The following is a 23,460-nucleotide window of genomic DNA, read 5'->3' as shown; positions in this document are numbered from 1 at the left end:
ATATATAACATGGCACATGCATCAGAAATGCCCAAGGTTTACAGGACCTGCAGCCGATGTGTAGCAAAGACAAAGATGGACTCTGTTAGAGTGAAGAGGTGGGGACAGAAGCAGCAGACAAAAAGCCAGATCGCAGCTGAAAACCCAAACAACTTCTCGGATTGGGTCAAATTCTGAGATCCCACTGCCTTTAAGAGTAGGTCTACTCTGGGCAAATTAAGTTGACCGCAGATATTCAGTTTTAGCTATGGCAAATGCGTAGCTAGAATTGATGTGTCTATGCTTGGCTATCCTGGCCACTTCTATTGGGGAAGGTTGACAGGAGAGTTTCTCCCATTGACCTCTCTTGCCCCTCGCATCTTGCAAGGAGCACAGGATCAACTGGGACCCCTGAGAGGTCAGTTTTGCACATCTATACAATACTATGTGTAGGAGTAGGTGACAATGCTCTTAGCTACCATCCTTACCCAAAACCAAAAAAGCAGCCCAGTAGCACTTTAAAGACTAAGAATAATTTATTAGGTGGTGACCCTTCATGGGATAGACCCACTTCTTCAGACCATAGCCATAATACGGTTCTGCTTTGGCTATGGTCTGAAGAAGTGGGTCTGTCCCATGAAAGCTCACCACCTAATAAATTATTTTGTTAGTCTTTAAAGTGCTACTGGACTGCTTTTTGTTTTGATAGAATATAGACTAACATGGCTATCTGTCTGTTACTTACCAAAACCAGTTAAGGCAAGAACGCACAAAGCATTTTCTAGAAACTAGGATTAGCTCAACTTTTGCATCATTCAGTCGAGTCCCACAAAGCATTAACTGGTTAAGCTTCTCAGCCCCTGCTGTGAGATTTTCACCTCTGTCTGCATGGATCAATAAGATACAGAGACCACAGGTTTTACACAAGGTCACGCAGAAAGTCAGTGGCAATGCTGGGAATAGAAATTGGGAGTCTGGATTTCCAAACCTCTGCTTTAAATGCTATCCCTTCCCGCTAGCCTTCCCCTGAGAGTTCCACATGTAGGGTATTTGCCTTTCAGTTTATCGATCCTGAAATGGTTACCGTCTATTACAAGAGACCCTTTCCAAATACAATTTGGATGTAAGACTTCGGCCTGTAAACAAGAGGATATAATTCCACAGTGTGTTATCATCCCTGTCACCACCACAAATCTGTTTCAATATCTGACTCTCCAGACGAAGTCCCCACCACCTCATACATGTCCTGTGTTATGCTGCACACGGCTAAATTGTCTGACGGGTGACGACATGCATTATTTTCTGTCTATAACCCATGAATGCAATACCGTGACTCAGCTATACTATATAGATGACCGTACAGGGATACCAACTCGACAGGGCTACCTTTACCACTGCCTTACTCGTCAGGGTGGAAATCAGAAACCTGCCAACAGGGCATTTGTTTTGGTGCTGTGGTACCCGATACTAAATATAAAACAGTACAGATGCAGTCTTCTTCCACATGTGGAGAGGTGGGGGTGGGGCAGAACTGTGCATCTATGTAAAGAGCACAACTATTTTTTATGCTTTCAAATTCTTAATCCTGTTTGGAGCTGTCAGTGGGGGTTAATGGAAGCCTTGGATAGGAGAATTCCAATCTGGTTGGCAGATGGATAGGTTGGTTATAGCTGCATAACTATGTCTTGCCTGCAGGCACAATTCAGAACACTGTTAAAGCAATATAAAGTCTCTGTCAAGCTGAACCATTTGGATCAGTAGCAAGGAGAAATAATAATAAAAAAAAGAGTTCATTTCTGGGCCTTGCACGTTTATGCTAGTATGCAGAAACTGATTAATTGTCATCGTGTGCTGGTCTTCTATACCTCAGATTTCTACTTCTGGAGTAGATTTTGCATGCTAATGTAATCATTCTCCCTCTTGAGACATTAGCAAATAATCAAATGAAAAACAGGATCATAATTTACTGAGATTCGGGCAATTCTCTATGCAAATTTGACTTGTTATTGCTGCTGCCTCGTTAATCTGAATGCCTTTGACAAACTCCTTTGATTTATGAACTCATGACAACTCCAATGTGTATATATTTTGCTAGATTGACATTATCATTAAGAGTGGGTGGACTGAGCTAACATGAATGGCTGATTTTATTCGCTGGTGTCTGCTGCTCAACAGCTGAGCATCTACTTCTCACAAGCCCCTGAGCGCCAGGCTCTTCCCATCTACCCATCCATTCATCATCTCGATGTTAATTGGCCCAGGCTTTAAGCAAATTTTCAACACGATTTAAAGGCACGATGACACTGATTACTGACCCTCTGCCATACGGTGCCTATTGATTAACCTGACAAAGATGATGTGCTTGAGGGAAACTAGGTGTGCTCCGACCTCAGAGGGGGAAAATGTACTATTTATGCAGCCAAAGCAATTGTCATTACCCCAAAGGCCAGAATGTGTGCAGCAATGGCTCTTAAAAGAAACTATTGCTTTAACACCTGCAACCAACGCAAGAAGTGCTCACTTGCTTTGCAAAAACTATTATAAATTCATTGCTAGGCCAATCTATGCTTTCACAGAGGTCTCAGACAACCACGTCCCTTCCAATCAATTCGCAGTTGTGCATACACATACTGGTTAAAATGCAAAGCAAAAACTAGCTGGGCTGTTCGTGACACAAGCATTGCAAGCAGGGGGGCAAACAGAATTGCCAGGCCACTGGGCAAAGGGGGTGGGGGTGGGGGGCTGGATACTGCACGGGACTCTGGAAGTGATTTCAAGGGCCAAGGTCTTTGGCCACTGCTCTTGCCATAGTAGTGGCCAGGAGCCCCGGGCCCTTTTGAATTGCCAGGTGCCAGGGCAGCTGCCCCCTGCCATTGGCAAGCTTGACTGTAAGGGGATGGGGGCTTGCCTTCCCTACCGCGCTAAATCAGCACCACTGCAACTGGCGCAATGACATCACTTCGGTGGGCCTGGTGAAGGTGCGGTAAGTCTATGGGAGAGCGTTCGCCCCTCGCTGTAATTAATTCACTGCAACGAGAGGTGGGAGCTATGATGAAGGTATAGGTGGGTGCCAACACAGCACGGCGTGGGTACTGCGTTAAGTTGATGTAAATTACGCTGTTAAGTGGGATATTTTTTCCCCCATCCATGAGTGACGTAACTTAAGCCAGGGGTCAGCAACCCCTGACAAGAGTGCCAATAGCAGCACACGAGCCGATTTTCAGCGGCACTCGAGGTGGAGGCTCAGTCCCACCCTCCTCCTCCATGCAGCCAGGAACTTGCTCAAAGCCAACGTTGTCTGTGGAGCAATAAAAGACCAGCTAATATTACCAACCACCACCTGAAGGGTAAAGCTCTACATCAGTTTATATATTAACGAAGCTGTTGTAAGCAGGACTATTAGTGACTTCTAAAAGTATCACCACCAGCTCTGGATCATTCATAGAGGTCAAAAGGTCACATTTTGGCACTTTGCATCGGAAAGATTGCCGACCCCTGACTTAAGCAGTAGCATAGACAAAGCCTGAGTCTTCACAGGTATGTTAGTTCCTTAAGTTAGTAACAAACAGAAGCCGCTGAGATGAGCTTAGAGGCTACTCCAAGAACAATCAGGATGTCCAATGTCACTGTCCAGCAATTTCTGTAGCTGTTTTTATAAATTTTTAACACAAAGCAGTGAGATCATTAATTTCTCCGGTAGAGAAACCGTCACTTTGATCACTGAGCTCAGAGACTGAAACTGAATGCTGACTTCCAGTTCCTGGCTTCTTGTAGAGGTCAAACATTAGTTCAGCCCCAATAATATACTTTGGGGAATGTGTGCTCTCGGTGGGTGCTCCTACCCAGTCACCCCACACTGCAAATGGGTAAACCAAGGGGGATACATCAGCCTTCTGTCCGCTGACTGATGTAATTTATAAGGAAGATGAAGCAGAACGCCTGTTTCCCACCCAGCGCCAGGTTATATGTGCCAGTCCGGGTGCATAGTTTTCTGTTCCAATTTAGGCCAGCAGCTTGGGCTGGGAGACAGGAAGTTTCACCTGTAGTCATCCCATGAGGCATGAAAGTAGGATTTGTCATCAGTCTGTGGGATTAGGAAAAGGGATGAAAAGATGGAAACACTGGCCTGAATTATTTTGTGCCTCTGAGAGCCAGAATATGGATTAAAAAGAGGGAGGGAGAGGAATAAGTGATAGCAAAGGCCCTACATTCCTTTCCAATAACCTTTGTAAATGATAGATGAATCTAAGAGCATTGTTATTGTTAAGGGACTGTCAGCTTCCTGATTTTATAAAAGCTGTTTGTCAGTTTATAAACACCTCAGCCATTTCAAACAGTGCTAGGATGAAACCTGGCAAAGCTGCTGCCAGACTGAAAGCAATATTTTAGTTTTAAAATTATAGCCTGAGCATCATTTAACACATTTAGAGCTGCTCCTGAGTGGAACAGCATGCTCAAATTCACACTTATTTGACTAGTCACTACCCCATGTAAAGCAAGTCCTTACTGTGAGCTGTTACTGTGAGGAAAACAAGTATGAAAAGGGCAAGTTTGAAAGTCATGCCCTCTACAAGCTCAGTAAATAAAACAGAAATGACAACTGCCACACACAGGGAGATCTACAGCAATGAAAATGCAGAGGTTTGGATTATACCTCAAAAGTCTTTGGCATTTGCAGGTCTGCTATGAGATCCTCTTTGAAAACACTGTAAACTGCAGCATGTAGGCATCAGGGGGTGACTTGAGCATGGAATGACTGCAGTAAGTTTCCCTGCTCCTGCAAGTTGCTAGTTAAGTGGTATCTTTGCAGGACGTTGACATTTAATTATTAGAAGGAAGGACATACAGGGAGAAGTGGGATGTGGGGTGAGGAGGAAAATGGATGCTCTCATTCCCATCCTTTGCAGCCATTCATAATAGAGAGAAAGAGGTAAGACAGTTAAACTGGCTCAGAGTCGACTCTTCAGGCCAAGGGACAGGTTTGTGTGTGTTTGTACAGCACCTAGCACAACATGGCACTGATCCATGACCACGGAGGGTCCCGCAGATGCTACCGCAACACAAAAAAAATTTTCAATCAAGGGTTTGAGCAATTTAGTAATTAAAGGTAGAAAAATAAAGTAAACCCCTGAGTATGTGCGGGTTATATGCCTGCAACACCTGCAGAACTCAAATTTTTCTGCAAATTTGAGTGAGACTCCTGGCTCCCATGGGCATGCAGAAGACAGAAAACTGACCAGCCCACCAGCGCTGGTCAGTTTCCTGGCTCCCAGAGTGGCAGGGAGCCTGCAACCAGGGGGCAGCCTGGTTCCCATCTCACTACTGCTTGTGGGACCTGGGAAACTGACTAGCCATGTGCTGTTCAGTTTCCTGGGTTCCGCAAGCAATGGGGAGATGGGAATCAAGTGACAACCTGGTTCCCACCTCCCCACTGCTTGTGGGACCCAGGAAACTGACCAGCTCCTGGCTGGTCAGTTTCCTGCCAGCACAGGGCAGCCAGGAACCAGGCTGGCACTTGGTTTCCAGCTCCCCGCCATTTGGGGGACCAAGGAAACTGACCAGCCATGAGCTGGGTAAGTTTCCCAGGTCCTACAAGCAGTGGGGAGCTGGGAACCAGGCAGCAGCCTGGCTCCGGGTTCCCTTCCCCTTGCAGGGCCGGAAAACTGACCAGGGCAGCAACTTTGGTCAGTTTCCTGGCTCCAAGGAGTGGAGGGGAGCCCAGAACCAGGGGCAGCCTGATTCCCAGCTGCCCTACACATCTTGGAGCCAGGAAACTGACCAGGGCTGTTGCCCTGGTCAGTTTCCAGGCTCTGAAAATGGAGCTGAGCCAGAAGCCAGGCTGTTGCCTGGTTCCCAGCTCCCCGCCACTCCCAGGATGGGAAACTGTTTCCCCACCCCTATCAGGGACAGCAGCCTGACTCTCACTGCTGGCACTGACAGGAGCAGCTACTGCTCCTGCCAAGGGTGGCACGAGTCAGGCTGCTGCTCCTGTCAGGGGTGGCACGAGGCAGGCTGCTGCTCCTGTCAGGGGTGGCACGAGGCAGGCTGCTGCTCCTGCCGGGGTGGCACGAGGCAGGCTGCTGCTCCTGTCAGGGGTGGCACGAGGCAGGCTGCTGCTCCTGTCAGGGGTGGCAGTCGTGTTAACCTGAGACATGCACAATTTGGTTGCGCGTGTCTCAGGGGTTTCCTGTATAAAGAGAGTATGGCTTGCACTTATGATAATACATTCCCCATAAAAAATTAAATAAAAAAATGAAAAACTTGATAGCATTCTACCCCCTCAAATAAACAGATGTAGATTCTGTGTGCTCTTGCTTTGTGCTCAACCCAATAAATGACAGATTTGAATGCATGTCCACCTGCAGCAAAGTGACATACCAAAACACTGAGAAATTAAAGAGAATTTTCAGATCCAGTTATTAATTTATTAGAAAGATGAAGATAAAGTTGTGGGAAGTCTTAAAACTTCCAGCAGAATAGAGAATCTGATGTAGAAAACAGATCCCTAACAGTCAGTGCAAACAGTAATCAATTAGATTATGAAACAATGAAATATTTCAACACTCTAAAGTTTGTTTTAAAATAAACGGGGATCAAGGTGGTGGGAGGACAGCAGTCACAGGAATTTAAAAAGTAAGCTTTGCTTTACCAGAAATTTCTCAAAACAGAGCATGAAAATGTAGCTAACGAGAACAATCTTTCCATATTCCCTGGGAAGCAGCTTCACATTTCTGTTATATGAATTTAGGAGAGTCAACAGTGGTAAATTTGTTTTTAACATTCAAGCCTTCAAGTAAGTTGGCCAAAGGCCGTTTATATTTCAATTTTTGTTGGTGCCTTATTTACACAAGCATTACATCCGGAGAGCCTTTGAATATAATTTTATGTGGATTAAGGGGAGAACATTTGCCTCTGCTAATCAGTACATCTGGTTATTTTTGTAACTTCCAGACATCTGCATTAGGCTGTGCTACTACCCCCTTCTTCTTAACCAGGTTAGAGAAAAAGAAACCTTAAAGGTTCAGGTTGACGCCCCCGGTCAGTGAAGGTCTGTTTTAGAATCTCTTTCCTGAATGATAAAATCAGTCAGCTGCTTGGCAGGTATAGGTGTGGTATTTAGTTTGCATTTTGTATTTCAATTTTTCTGTGGTTTATCAAGAGAACCTACATCTTTTTAGGTACCTGAAACCCCACCTCCCCAAAGGGCCCATATACATATACACACACCCCCAACCCCACACACACCTCAAGCTGGCAAGAACACAAGATAAACTTCTGAAGACCAGACATGGGAACTTATCAAAGACTGGCTATGAGACTATTTTTGTCCTATGCAATCATGCTCTGCTTTGATGAGTCTCACTCTAGTGCTTGTTCTGCTTCCCCTTCCTTCCAAGCAAATCAACTGTGTCCCCACTGCCTAGGACACCCTTAACCGTTTCTCTGATCTTTCCAATTTCTGCTAATATGTCCTACCATCGATTTCAGCTATAGTGAATTTTGTGCTTAAGATTGAAAAATAGCGCCATGATCAATTCGTGGAGGCACATTTATCATGAAACAGAAACACTTCAAGGGCTTGGGGGTGTCAGATATGATTTGGCTCTGTTCCTCGCTCGCTTGCTTTAGTGCCTTCCTTCATTTGATGAACACAAAACTGCATTTTAACACTGAATTTCAGCATGCAAAGCCACCAAATTTTAGGATTAGTCACTTACATTCTGTTTTTTTTTCTGTATATGAATTAAAGCTTTTACCAGAGCTCATCTATTCTCAAACCACCTGCTTTCTTAATTTTCCCCACAAAGAGGGGAAAATACCACAGTCAAATATTAAACATTGTGCACATAAGCTACCATCTCAAGGAGGTGTCAAAGACATATTTCTAGTACTAACAAGAGTTAGCAAGAGCCAACAGGTCTGGGGAGAGGTTTTTTTTAAAACTTTTTATTTATTAAAATTCTCTAGACACAGGTTAACTTTCTTCGCTCAATATTTATTATGGCTTCACCTGCATGGGAACGGCAAGTGCTTTGATGAATGGATAGTAAGCTGGCGAGTGTCAGAGTAGTTTCTACGTTCTTTGCTGAAGCACTACTGTACTTCTACGGTTATGTCCACATTTAACACACTGCAGCAGCTCAGCAGCATCACTGCAACACTTCTCCAGGATACTTACTGCAGAAAAGGAAGGGGTTCTCCCCCTCCCTGCTGTGGTAAGTCCACCTCCACAAGAGGCAGTAACTTCTATCAACCGAGTGTTGCCTACAGGGGACTTAGGTCAGCTTCAGGACATCTCTCAAAGGTGTGGCTTATTCACACCCTTCAGCAAAGTAACTAGGTTGATCTATTTTTCTAATGCAGGCCAGCCTTCGCTTCTTGTAGCCAAAACCCTCCTCAACGAACAGAGCCTGGCTAGTGCCAGTACTAAAAGCCCTGCCAACATCCTGACAACCTCCTGCCTTTTTTATTTTGATCTTAATCTCAGATTTCCCCACTCTCTACAAAATAGAAACAAAAAATGTCCTTGCTTGTCTTCATTTTCTCTCCTCAAAACCTTGATGGCTTCTTAACACCAAAAGCACAAGCTTCAAGCTCGCTGACCTCATCTTCGACCCCATCTCACCCTGCTTTTAGTCTCTGCTCTGCTTTTCTCCTTCTGTGCAAAACTTTGCACCACCATTCATGTTGCTCCCAAAATAGAAAAGTGATCTGTCCTTGGCTGCAATGGAAGCTAACTGTGGAAAAGGCACAAAGCCAGAACACCTGACTCCTGGACACTGCTCTAACCATTAGATCACATCCCTTCCTGGAAACATTTGGTTCCATAGAAGTGGCTCTCTACTCTAAAGAAACTTCCTTCCCAGTGATAACCAAGGGGTAACCAAGTTATATTTGCTTAAAATGGGCATAAGATTTATCTAGCCTAAGACGATGAGTCAAACTCAGACAACTTCTAGTACATTATTATGTATCCATTTCTACACACTACCACGGACAAACTCACTGTAAAGATGCATCTCGCCAACTGTGTATCAATCTTCTGATAAACATGGCAAAACCCGATGCACCCATTCTAATGAAACAATGGAAAATGAGGTTGCTGGACTAGAGAGTCCATAGAATATGTAACTAGCCAATATCAGTGTGCCGGAACAATGGCTGCAGGACAAGAAGCAAAGCCACGGGCTGTTCTGATGCTGTGATGTAATAAAACATGCATGTAGTAATGCAACATCCCCATAACACACAAATTAAAAACCCTACTACGCCATTAAAGAAAAAAAAAATCCTGCCTTGAAACAACAGTCTTCTGAGGGAGCTGTCAGAGATGCATCCCCTGACTGGAGAGGAAGAGTTACCACTGTTGCAGTGACTATAAAATGAAGTAAGTAATCGACCAACCAAAGAATGAAGGGTAAGGGTGTGTGTATATAACAGCTTGTATTGCGATACCTTGGGGCTAGTTTCTAAAGGAAATAATACAGCTCTGGGCCACTGGCTATTGAGATCCACTACTTGCAGCCTTTTGCTAGGACATGAATGGCTTATTAAACCCACAACATATCTGTTTTAGTTAACTTCTTGGTGGGGAGAGAGGGCTAGGAAACAAAATGTACTTAAATGCTGATTTTTTTTTTCCCAGGCTGAATGCCTTTCATCCAATAAGACATTCAAAGCAGTGACCCAGCAAATGGATTGAAAAAGCAATCTTCCGTCTCAGTGCCACATTATCATTCCTATTCAGTATTCGTGGTGAGATATCTCAATCAGCCGGATGTGTGTGTAAGTGACAGCGCAGCCCATTGCTGGGTTAATTAAACATTTGACTTTAACACCCTCCCCATCATTAAGCAAATAAAAACAGATAATTCAAACTGCACTTCATCCGCAGGGTACACAACACACATGTCAAAATTAAGAGAGCCCAAGGCCCTTAGGGAGTTCTAGTCGGGAAGTAATCAGTTTAAATCTTATCTGGTTTATCAATTATTCTATTGATTAAAGTGGGGGTGATTATACAAAGCTCCTGTTTGCCACATGGGATAGATGTCAGCAGAGCAGCACAATGCAGGGAGGCTCACAACTGAGTTAAAAGAGATGGACAGATGTAGGAGAGTTGATTAGTACATGCTTGGGATCTGCAGATGGAGGAACTGACTCTTTGTTTTAGGCAAGGGAGCTGAAGTGCTCCTCATCACAAAGTCCCAGTGTGGTTTCCTCAGCTAGATATAAAAAGAAATTTACCCCCTAAAAGTTCAACCCATTTTCTAGGGCTGTAAACAGAAGACTGTGTACCTGCTACTTGCAGGCCCTAAGTGTATTTTGCAGCGATGTTCTGCTAGCCTGGAGACACCTTCTCACAATCTGGCTGGACTAGTCCTTCCACAGCTACTCTATTGCATACAGCTACTGACACCTGCCCACTAACCCCCCACCAATCCCACCCTTTGTTCCGCTACACAATTCTGCCAATGCACCAGAGTCTCTTCAGAGTAACCTCTTTCAGTCCTATCAATTTTCTAAGCAGAATAATGTAAAGTTCTTCCTCTACCATCCTCCCCACCGCCTTGATTCTGTCATGTCTAAATTGAATGGTAAGCGCTCAGCTCACAGGCCTTGTTTTCTTATGGGCGCAAGGAGGCGTCTACCACACCTCTGGGTGCTGAAAAAATAAAACACAAACCCCACAGTCATGTAGAACAGAATGGAGCGCACCAGGGCGGCGTGAGCACAGCCCCTCTCAGGACTGCTATGAAAGATCAACGTGCTGCAGTGCCGGGCAAGCCCAACACCTACCGTGGAGCACCCACAGGGACAGCACTCGAAGAACCCCCCACAGGTCCATTCGGCCAGGGCTGGAGCAGCAGTTAAAATGCCGGCACCTGGCCTGCATAGTCACTGTTGGCAATGCGGGTGAAGCTATAATAGAAAGACATTTTAAGAAAGGAGGGCTACGACAGACAAAGCTCTGAGGGGTTTTCTTTACCCAGGCTTTCAGGAACACATTTTATACCATTCTGTATCGGCAGTGCATGCACATCCAACTAACTTGAGCTTCTTTCCTTCATAATGCCCTTTTCTTCTTTTGAAGCAGACTAGAAAACCTCCATTAGCATGCAGTATTTTATTCTCACCACTAGAAATACTGAGGGTGCTATTTGTAATTGTATTCTTTTAAGAGGTTTGTTCTCTGCAGCTGTTTTCTGCTTGCAGTGTATTTTGTGTAATCAGCACATCATCATAAATACATTGGCTGTTCCCCTGAGGGGAGCTGTCAGTGTTTAATTTACAGAACAACCTGGCCAATGTGAATTCTAACACTCCAGCACTATGGCAAGAAGTTACTACACTCTGAAAAACAGGTTTCTATGAATTTTTATATCAAGAGCTGGTCCCAGGACAATTTAGGTTTTAGAAATAGATTATTTTAAACAGCATTTTATACACTGTATGTATTGGATTCATTTCCACTTACAGCTTCTTAAAGAAGCACTGAGTTCATTCCTACACCACATGAAGGTGATTCACACTGTTAAAAAAATAAAGACATGCAATTCCAGGCATTACCAGCAGGAGCCACTGTACGAAGGGGCTTGCTGAGCATAAAGATTTTTATTATGTACAATTCAAAATACTGATGTGTTATTTTTCTAAAACTTGGCAAGTGAAGGTATTGAGAGAGCATGGCATGAACAAACACGTATCATCTACCTCACGGGGTTACCACAGACTTAATTCATCACCTCTAAAGTGCTACAGGAATGCAGAGCATACTACTGAGATACTGCACATATTCGTATGTTTACTGGTTCCTTTCACTGGTTGTGCTACAAGAATTCCTCCTGTAGTTTACCAGATGTGCAACTATGTTTTTGGAGACTTAGATCTGATGTTTATTCTACGAAGCTGCATGTATGTGGCAGGCCTGAAGACTATTGTGTTCATGGACACAGTCATAGAACATTTGACAATAGTGTCAAATTACATTGACAACTATTTAAAATCCCCCTCCCCCTCCCCCCCCCCGCCCTCAAAAAGTGTAATATTTGGACAAGAGCACTAGGACTGCAATTAATTATTTGAGAATTTGTTTGGCAATGTCACCTGGAAACAGTCTGCTTGACTATTTCAAAAGGCACCCAAGAATGCTGACAATCTGATACAAAGCTAAAGAGAAGACTCTCTAAACCAAAATAAATTCTGCAGACTGATTTGGTTAACACATCTCCTCAAAAAGAGGCACTTAAGACAAAATGTTAATCTGCAGAATTATTCTGTCTTTTTGCAGATCTCAATGAAACCAGACATGTCACCATAATCGTACATATAATAGAACCTTGTGGATTCACAAAATTTACTGGAAGACCCATTTGGAATAACTAGGTATTGAGAGATCACAAGTAAGTGACAAAAGCAACAAAAAGGGTCTCACGTATTGTTGGATATGTTGTTCATTTATTCTGACAAGTGTAGTTTAGATTTACCTACACCACATAGCATTCCAGTAAGCTACCTTAGCATCTTTTGAAAAGTAAGGAAGTATTGCTAACGAGACCTTGCCACAGTGCCATCTCTGCTACCGGACTTCTGTTGAGAAATTAGTTTATGAAAATAGTCAGAAATAGAACAGTAGAAATTACTGCAATTTGTATCTAGCTGCCTGGTTCTCATAACAGTCAAGAGCATGAAAAACAGAACATTGATTATTTTGTACATAAACCAGGAAGTTTTTATATGCTGCTTTTCAACAGAACAGACATTGTCAAAAATGTGACTAAAGTTTCACTTCACTTCTGAATTTTAGGCTTCTGCAAGCTCATTTCTCTTATAGAGCTCTCTGTCAAATGGTATGTTCCCAGCTAAATTCCTGCTTTATAAGAGGACAGCCCTTTCTCTGTTCTCCTGTGTTTGCTTGCATTTGAAGTTCCTCTTCCTTGGAATTATGAATGCATGATATCTGTTTTACATGAATCACTGAATTGTGACTAAGTCTTAAAAGACTGGATGAGAAAGATTTACTGCACTTCTCAGCGTTTCGAAACTTTCCCAGGTTTGTAATAAAATCCGATTCTTAACTCTGCCATTTCAGCAGAGATTTGTAGACCCTGATCTTGTGTAGCTGGCTACATTTTAAGCACTTCCCATACAATTCTTCAAACACAAAATTTTAATAGAGTCCAGTTATTTACAACAGGCTGTCTTGGTGCTAACGGCCCCATGGATAAAGGCAGGCAGGGATTTTGATGCAGCATGCTTAATCCACTCCCTGCTACCCCCAATATGGGGCACTAAAGTTGCCATTAGAGGCATAGCAAAAAGATTCATATCAAATAAGAGCTATGTTAAAATATTGGGAAGTTCAATCTTACGTTCCTATTAAAGTTAAGTTATTTTAAACCTTTTTAAAAACGAAACTGTTAACTAGAAATCCTAGTGAATGAAACTTCCTTCCTTCTTGTCATTATTTAAAGCTTTAAAAAATGTCCTGGGACCACCAGAATTAAATTGGATGAGTTTAGCCCTAGGTTATGCAAAGGACTGAAATACTGTCTCTTCCCTTGAGACCATGCAGTACCGCAAACAGCCATTAGATAGCAGCACAGTACATATGATCGGTCATGTGTCCTACTACCCGCCCTGCTCCCCAAGGCTTCAGCTCTGTTCATTTCAACACCGAGACACACACACAATAGCTGATTGTAATTCAATTAGTGCAGTCTGCAACTCCAGAAAAGAGTAATTCAATTAGTGCATTGTGGAGCTCTACAATACCTCTAAGCAGATGTTCACAATCCTAAGGAACTGGAGCTAGCTTTAAAAATACCTGCATCCCTTCAATGTGGCACTACGTCTGCCATTTGTCAAAACAGCTTTATACACCTTTCTGACTTCTAACAGGAAAGGGGAGAAAATCCAGGCTTGGTGGGCAGAAGAGTTGTTTTTTTTCAAATTGATCAGCCAACCAGTGCTGTTCTGCTAGACCTCTCCACTCTGCTTACCAGGAACAGCACCTGGGTTTACACAGTGACAGGATCATTCATACAGAGTAGAAGTAGCAGCAGGTTAGTGGTTCCAAAACATTTTTATGTTAATGACCACAGTTGAGTGGTGTAGGCTCAGCTGGACCACTGTTTTGGCTGCTCAGGGCTTTGCCTACACATTAGCCTCTGCTGCAGTTCTTCAGTGAAAACATTACATATGCTGACGAAGAGGAGGGGGAGTCTCCCACAGGAACAGGTGACCTCTGCAAGAGGCGCTAGGTACAGAGATGAAAGAATTCAGTCCACCTAGGGTTGTCTACACCAGGAGTTAGGCAGGTTTAACTGCATCACGCAGGGTAGGGACTTTTCACAACTCTGAGTGATGTAGTTATAGTCTTACCTAATTTCCTAGTGTAGACCAGGTCTCCAGCTGGAAAGCTGAAACAGACATTTATATTTTTAAAAGTTAAAAATGTTAGACATCTAGGAGGAAAAGAAACACATTTTTCCAGTTATTAAATTGTAGCTCTCCCTTGTAAAAACATTTAACAGCAAAAGCATCACCCCTGACTCTTCTGCTGCCATGTTCAAAGGTTTCCTTTGCAATCACACAGACAAAAAACATTTTTTTAATGGAAGCTTTGATCCTAGAGTGGATTCTGAGAGGACATGAAGCACTGGCTATGAGGAGCTTAACAAAGCAACCAGATATCAAGGTCACTGAAGCAGCAGGGTGTTATGTAGGATTCTCTAACATCTTTTGTTGTTGGGGCACTGCCCTATAGCACAGTATCTGTTTAACAAAGTCCCTAAAAACACAGGCACAACCAGCGAGACTAAGACCACAGTGTCCTTCCATTTAAAAATCACAGACTAGGGGAGGACGTACACACGTCACTCTATTGTTAGACTCCTGAACATCTAGCTCTGCCACACCTCTAGCCACTGAGCAGCTAATTTGGTTGCATCTCTGTCATTTCTCTTATTCCATTACTTACATTTAATTTCTATTGTTTTCAGTCTTATCAATAAAGACCTACCAAATTCAGGGTCCATTTCGGTCCATTTCACGGTGTTATAATTGTATTGGTCATGACCCAAAACAGAGTCATGGGGAAATCGCCAGGGTGTTCAGATGGGGCTGTGGCACTGCTACCCATACCTCTGCGCCGCTCTTGGTGGTGGTGCTACCTTCAGAGCTGCCCAGCTGGAGAGCAACGGCTGCTGGCTGAAAGCCAACCTCTGGAGGCAAAGCTGCTGTCAGCAACAGTGGCATGGTATGATATGGCCATCCTTACTTCTAGGCTGCTGCCTGCAAAGTTGGGCCCTCCCTCAGCAATTGCCACTTGCAAGCCATCCTGCTCTGAAGGCAGCACATAAATAAGGGTGGCAATAGCGCCATCCCCCTAAAATAACCTTGTGACCTCCATGCAACTCCTTTTGGGTCAGGATCCCCAAGATGAAAAACACTGGTCTGCCCCCCGCCCTCTTGTGAAATCTGTATGTTATAAGGGAAAGGCACACGAAAGACCAGATTTCGCTGGGATGGTGGGAGATTCCAGTCCCTGACAAGTTTTACATGGCTATCAATTTGGTAATTTGGCAGAGCCCTATTTATCGATGAACTGGGGTGAGGGACGCAGAAGGAATGGACACCGAACATCTCACGTAAGAAACTTTGCTTCAAAGTCCAAGCAGCACACTGTGGCAGTTCAATATTTCATAGCCAATACAAGGAATACAAGGAATGTGCAACAACACTGCAACTTTAAATCTTTGCCTCCTCTGTCAGTCTCTCTCCCTCTCATTGTAATGCCAAAGGGAACAGCAATCAGAGTGGAGATGTTCAACGTGATAGAGGTCAGGACACCGGTGGATCAACGTACCAGAAACACGACCTTGTTTATTTTTTTCCCCAGTATTATTGTTTACAGGGTACTTTGCTCATGTACCTTGTGGTTCTTAGCTAAAAGATGAAATTACAGCCCAGGATGAAGCGCTCAGGCACACATCCAATTTGTGTTTCCATCTCAGAAAACAAAAAGCTTCTGAGGCCCTCGGGCTGCCATTCAAACTTGGAGAGGCTGACATTTTTAACAGCATGAACCAGAGACTGGCAGAGGGAATGATCTACTGCATTTCTGACTTGTCAATCAACGATCTCACCTCTGCTGTCTTGTAAACAGTTGGGGGCCACCTAACTACACTCATAAACAGGGGTGAGCCTGCCACCAGCTGGGGGGTGCTGGAGCCACATGCTTTGGATCTCAATCACCAAAATTATCATTCACTTTTATAATCTCACTGTAAATAGCCTGCAGGCACATTTCACAGGGCCACTGGAACAGAACCAGAGCAGGGAATGGAAAGCATGAGTTGGTCAAATGCAGCTCACTCTCTATGCCAATGGCATCTCTTGACCAGACAGTATATTTCACCTCCAATTAGACAGGAAAACTACCCAGACTAATAATTGCTCTTCTCCGTGCTGAATAATTCATTTTAGAGAAACGGTAACAGGCATCTACACCCAACACAGAGACTGCAGAGCATGTACAGCTTGCGTCGTATGGTTACTTACCTGAAGGCCATCAATAATATCATCATTATTATGCTCATACTTATACCTACACAGTAATTTTCAGTAATGAAAAACTCAATGTTTTAAACAAAACCCTTGAATAGTCAGAAGGAAGCTTGTTTTGAAATTTACAAAGAAAGCTGAATACAGGACATAAATGACTGAAAACCTCCCCTCTTCAGAGAAATCACTTCATACATATCAAAACCAGCCGTGGTAAAAAAATGACAAGCAAGCAAGAAAAAACAACAAACCACTCTCTCTCCCTCTGCTGCCTGCGTGTACAGGTTGTGGTCAATCCATCTCAGTCCTCACACATCTTTATCCCTCACCCTTCTCCAAAAATGGCCTCCATGAGAAGAGCGGGTACACATGTGCTTAACTGCTGAACCCTGCTTGATCACACAATGTCAAAATTACTCTCCCATATACCCCATTCAAAGGGCTTTGCCCAACCAATGACAGCACCCTCTGCCATGAAAAAGGGCACAGTACTTTGCACAAAACAGACAGATCACAGTAACTTTCATCTTCAATGTGATCTCAGTCCTCTTCACCCAAAAGGATACTTCTGACTCCACCCTGCGGAATCTAACCCTTTTCTCATTTCTGTGCCACCCGTCACCGTATTACTGGGTCTCAGAATTGGCAGCTACTCTTGCTAGTGCTACTCCTGGTTTTACTTTGTTTGCTTTTCTTTTTGAACACCCAAAATTGTTCCAGGCACCTGACTTGGCCCCTGTCCCAAAGAGTTTCCAGTCTGTATTGGACATGGCACTCACGTGGGAGTCAAACTGACAAATAAGGACAGGCGTGTCCTCCTCTCTGGACATATTGTATGAGTTTGGGCAAGTAATTTAAACTCACTGCTTCTCAGTTTGCTCACCTGTACAATGGGAATAATCACACCCACTTTTGTGAAGCATTTGGAGATCTACAGATGACTGTCTCTAGAGAAGTGCTAAATCCCATTATCAAAGGTCTGTTACCCAAATAATCCAGCAAGAAAACTCAGACTATTACAATTTTTTGCGCATTCAAACCCTGCAACCTGGAATATCTTGAGACGCATTCCATTTTCACTCCACTCTTGTGTTTTAACATCAAATTTAGCTGTATGCTAGGGTTCACAGGCAGCTAGCACTCTTAAATAGGACATATGCTGACACGTCTGAATTGCTAACCTTCATTTTCTGACAAGTATTTTAATTGGGGAAGTAAACAATTTTCTTCAGTGTGAAAAAGTTCACTAGAATAGAATTACACCTTCTGGTGTTTGTCCTGGAAACTTAAAACTATTCGGTTTCAGAGCCAACTCTCCGTAAGACTGTTTTTATTATTAAGAGCATCCATCTGCAAATAGGATTTCTGATATTTAAGGAGGGTCACAATGTGCTAAAACTGGCATCAGTTTGGAATGGCATGTTCTTCCTGGACATTAATGGCCTGACTGTGTTGTTGCTCTTAAGAGTAGGGGCTCAGTCCTGCTGCTGTCCTCTGCTAAAAGTTCACGTTCATCCCCTACCCTCAGCTGCTACTCCAGCAAGGGCTGGTCCATAATGGTTTGTGAGCACACTGGGAAATTCTGTGATAAGAGACACTAGAGAACTATATCACTCCTGCAGTTTAATCCCTCACATAGAGTCAGAACCCCAGGATTGACACCATTACCTGTTGTGATGCCACAAAGCATAGGCAAAATGAACAGAGGGACTGCAAGAGCCTGTTTTCAAACAAAGGTTTCTGATAGCAAAACACAGGAAGAGAAACCTGGATGTCATCTGACATAACAAGAGAATTCGCTAACTCGAATATTTGCCAATGCTTCCCATGAGATGTCAGCAGGTTGTTAGCTGAACTACTCAGAAAGTGCCTATTCTGCCATTTCTGTCTGAGCATCTCTAAACCATGTAAATAACTAGACAAATTCAGCAGTGACTAAGTGGCCTTCCAGATGGCACCTTCTTTCTTGCCACAAGCAAAGAAAATTGATATTCTTCTCCAGTTACTTCAAGCTTGCTGAAAGAAAAAAATGTAGCTCAATATGAGAAAATTTACTGGGCTACAAAAACAAGTTTGAAAATTCTGTACAGCACCAAAAAGAAGTGGGAACATTTCTCCATGTTCTACTCACTGACATGTTCCAACCCCATTCAGATTACAGAAACAACACAGGCAGCAACCATACTCCCTAATGATGAAATCTGAGCCCTTGAAAGCTAATAAAGGTCAAAGCCTATTCAAAAACCGATTGGGATAAAGACAATGCAAATGATGCAGAAACTGTTGGGCATTCAAAGTTTCTCCCCTCAATTAATACACAGTCAATACGCCAACATGGGACTATAGGTGTTTCAGATGGCACATGGGGCAGAACTGCTAGGCACTTATGGTCATTAAATGACCTTGGAAATTTCTCACAGGAGTTGAGTATAGCTAATTCCCAAATTTTCAATGTAATTTCAAAGAGACAGAGTATTAATCAACACTTCCAGTCCTAAACTGTTGTGTCCCCATTAAACAGTTGATTTGTTCACCTTCAGACGCGGACACACGGGGCAGGCGGTGACATGATTTGTGAATAGCAGCAGTATGGGATACCCTGAGATAAAAAAGTGCTACATACATGCATGATTCTTCTGAAAACATATGTACATATAGTAAACTCTGTCTGAATTGGCATTCTATCTTCTGGAACTCACAAATAACCGGCATTTTAACTATAAGTAAATTTTAGTTAGGTTTTCTGTAAGTACAGTGTAATGAATGTAAATACAAATATACAGTACAAGTTTACAGTGTACAGTACTACTGTTGTTGGTAAATAAAGTACTCTGCAGGAATTTTTGCTCATTTCTTAATATCTAATCCTGGTTTTTTTTTTAGTTTTATGCATTGCTAGATATACCTCTCTGTTATCCAGAATATGTGACTATTTGCCGACCTCCCGCTCCCAGGGCTGCCAGATATGAAAGAGTTTATTGTACCATGCTATCAGAAACAGATCAAGCAGAAAGAGGGGTGCTATCTTCCATATGCAAACTGCACCCCATATACTATCAGCATTTGCCCTTGAACAGAGCTTAAACATGTTGGATATTTATTCCTCAGCAGAAACCCAAAAAGAGACCCATCTGATTCAGCCAAATTATGCAAATCAGGATTAGAATCAGGAATCTAAATACTGCCCGCGTCTCCAGAGTCCTCTTACAGGGATATAAAAGCTCTCTTCCCCTCCCCACTGAAAGCTCTGCAAAGAGCTTGCCTCAGCCAAGGAGGGCGGACAGGACGCCTTCCAGAGCCCATCAACGCTAGCCAGTGCTAGGTCAGCTGGAAGGAAGGGCTGCTGCAGAATGATGCAAGACATTTAAGCCTCCCTGGGACTGAGAGCATCTCTCCACATAACTCCCTAGTTCTGACAGTCCTGGGAACAGGAAACCAGATCAACAAGAAAACCGGTTTTTTGCACGCCATTTCTTAAAGGCAGGGTAACTGACTTTTGTCAAAATGATTCACAACTTGAAGAGCCTCCTGAATCAGGGATTGCTCTTAGAGCCCCCAGAGGCCACCCTCAGCCTGGGACAGGAGACTGCAGCTGTTTCTCCCTAGTGCAGACCTTGGGGCAGTCACTCATACCATTGTGCCACCCGTGAAATACTCCAGAAGCCTGAGCTAGTACAGAATCAGTTCTCAGCTTCTGCAAAAGCAGCCTCTGTCTGCTCATTTGGCACTGCCGCTCTGTTCCTCTCCAGTTGCTATTCAAGTTGCTGGTAATGAACCTGAAGACCTGAATGGTCTGGGACATGGTTGCTCAAGAATTGTCTTCACTCTATACCCCCTAGTAAGGCAGTTAAAATTGGATGGGACAGGCTTGCTATCAGAACCAAAGTCTTAATAATTCCTGTCTAGCAGCAGACCCTTTCCCATCTTTGAAATTATTTTTCTTGACAGCTCAGAGTCATAATCTATCAAACCCGGGCAAACAGTACAAAATGCACTGCTTTGTGGGACATCTGATTAACATTCCTGGGTTCTAGTTTTCTGTAACTTAACCTTCTGCGCTGCCATAATGAATATGAATGCAGGGCACTGGTTATGAGTACTTCTTCACTAGCACATTGCAAAGTCTTCTCATAAATTTAAGAAAAAGGTTGATAGACAAAGTAAGGAAATTGGCTGTACATAGCTGCAGATCAGAGACTGTATGAGTATTATTATTTGCCAGTTACACTTGTTAAACTTCAGCTGCACGCTTCTGAGAACCATTGGGAAAGTTGATGGTACCAGGCCAATTCAAGCAAAATGATATTAAAAACAATGCAGTGAAAACACCCCAGACTGACGCATTCAGAATCTACATGAGATGAGTTGAATGAGTTTTGGATGGCATGAGAAAGCACGCAGTTGGAAGCAGAATAAATGGAGGTAAGCAAGTAAGAGAGAGCAAGAAACAGACATGCACACGTGAACAACAAAAGAGAGAAACAGAGAGAAAGAGAGCGAGAGAGAGAGAGAGAGAAAGTACCTGGAAAGCTGCGAGTGCGCCAGTCCCTGGGTTATACAGGCATCGCAGTGAGGGCATGCTGTCCGCCAGGCTGGAGCAGCCCAGCCACAGAGATCTGGGCATAGAGCACTGCAGAGAAAGGACAACTATGAGATGGGACTATATGAGACAGGATGGCACAGATTACAGGAACTTTGACAGCTCAGTTGAATTGCATTGACTCAGATGCAACTGGCCTTTAAGACTGAAACAAATTCAAGAAGCACACATTATTGAGTGGTTTGTCCCCTCAGAAACACTCAGCTGACACTGACGGGGGAAAAAGAAAAGTTAAAAAGAGGTTATGGTCTAACAGATTAATCATTTAACCACCTTTTTGTATCAGTGTTCGTCTATACTGTGCCGAACAAAGTTATTTCTTTCCAAATTAATCAGTTCTGTCTCCCTCCATGCACAGCCAACTCTCAAATACACCACAGAGTAAAAAGATTCTGCAAGGTAAGCAGAACAATGAACATCAGATTCACACTGGATAGTATCAGAGAAGGAGAAAAGATTTTCTAGATTGTGTTCCATGCACCCCTCCCCCTTCTTTGCCCCCCGCACCCAGAGCAAGCAGGAAGGTCCCACTGTCCAAGGGCAATAATAACTCAGCCACTGTTTAGAAGAGTTCACTTTCTACTTGCTCTGCTATTCATTAACTAAACGGCAATCACCACAGAAAACGGAGTACCTTTCAAAATGGATCAAACACAAAAATAAAAGGGGTGTTCAGCCCATGAAAAAAGGAAAGCACTTTAAAAAAAGTACCGTTCCATTCTGATCCATAGCTGTTATATCACTAGTACTGAAGGTTAAACATATGACTTGAATTTTGATAGCAACGCTGTTCTTATCAGATGCAGAACTTTTGAGCCATAAATGCTGCTGTTTGTTGTATCACTGGAATGGTGGTACAATGCCAATGCATTTAACTGGGCAGCTAGTTACAAACAAGTAGGATATGACAGATTAGTTGCATGAAATCCCACACCATTATATTCTTCATCTCTACACTCTCATACCACATTAAGCCTTTTTTTTCTAAGAAGCGGGGGGATGAGAGAAACTTTGAGTGGAAGGGACAGCTGTAATGGTGTGAAACGGCAGCTGCCTTTTGAGCCACTATTTCTCACTGCTCTGGGAGGAGTGGAAAGTCCTGCATTAAATTTAGTATGTGGGAGCCATGTGAGGAGTCCAGAAATGGGCAGAAAAAGGACAGCCTCTTATATCCATAATTCGTTACTGCACGGGAAACCACACTTGAATGAACCCTATTTACACCATGTCACTTGGGATATTTTGCTCCAATTTATACGTCTGCTCCAAAATAAAAATATTTTCCAAATTCACTGGAGAATTTAACCTAGGGGAAAGTGCTTTTCAGAAGTTTTGATTACTCCAATATAACCTTATTGCAATTTTATAAATAAAGTCTATACTTTATAAAGAACCTAGAATTCTAGAATCTGTACATGTTTTAAACATTCCTAGCTCACAGGGAACTGTGAAGTTAAAGTGTCACCTATTTTACTGTCAGGCAAACTTAAATAGAGAGAGAGCAGGAATTATGGACCAGACATCACAGCAAGCAGTAAGGGCTCAAGTCATACTTCTCAGTCTGCTCTTCTACCTACCAGCAATTTTTGCTCCTATATGCAGATGAATTTTAAATTCCAACGGGAGAAAAAACAAAACAAAAAAAAAAAACCAGAATCCTACTCTTATCTATAAATCTCTTATCATCATGTCCAGGCAACTGTAGCTTGAAAATTAACAGGAACAAAAGTCTTATTTTACTCTCATTTTAAGCATTTGACATTTTTAATAATGTGTTAATTTAAAACCAATTCAAAGCTGTTTATTCATCAGTGTCCACTTTCATTGAGCCTACTGTCACTAATAGCAACCAGGAGATTATCTGCCACAATGCGGTGTCCCCATTAATGAAAAGCTAAAAATTAGCATTGAACTTCCAAACTCTTCCCCTTTGTGTACACAAGCCCCTTCCTTTCGAAAGGGGCATGTTAATGAGTGGGTTCAAAAGATGCTAATGAGGAGCTGTAATGAATATGCAGCGCCTCATTAGCATAATGGCGTCCACAGCTATTCAAAAGTGCGGCTTTTCAAATTGTGCGCCGCCCGCGGAGACAGGACCTTCCGAAAGGACACCCCCAGTTTTCAAAAGCCCTTCTTCCTAACACCAGATAGGAGGAAGGGCTTTCAAAAACTGGGGGGGGGTGTCCCTTCGGAAGGTCCCGTCTCGATGGACAACCCGCAATTCGAAAAGCCGCACTTTTGAATTGCTGCGGCCACCATCTTTCGAACCCGCTCATTAACATGCCCCTTTCGAAAGGAAGGGACTTGGGTAG

General features: G+C 43.2%; 1 protein-coding gene across 8 annotated transcripts in view; it reads right to left on the bottom strand.

Annotated features, from left to right (window-relative positions):
• The window catches only part of BTRC (beta-transducin repeat containing E3 ubiquitin protein ligase), a 187,826-nt gene that overhangs the window by 102,438 nt on the left and 61,928 nt on the right, over window positions 1-23,460 (bottom strand). For 5 of the 8 annotated variants that reach the window (XM_074999282.1, XM_074999284.1, XM_074999281.1 and 2 more), the window contains one exon: window positions 21,071-21,178. The exons of the other annotated variants lie outside the window; for them this stretch is intronic. In XM_074999282.1, coding sequence (XP_074855383.1) covers window positions 21,071-21,178 — 108 coding nt within the window. The remainder of the gene's footprint in view (window positions 1-21,070; window positions 21,179-23,460) is intronic. 8 annotated transcript variants of the gene reach the window in all.

This window comes from Carettochelys insculpta, chromosome 7 (assembly GCF_033958435.1).
Source record: "Carettochelys insculpta isolate YL-2023 chromosome 7, ASM3395843v1, whole genome shotgun sequence".
Taxonomy (NCBI): Eukaryota; Metazoa; Chordata; order Testudines; family Carettochelyidae; genus Carettochelys; species Carettochelys insculpta.
This window is presented reverse-complemented; position numbering and strand designations above follow the sequence as displayed.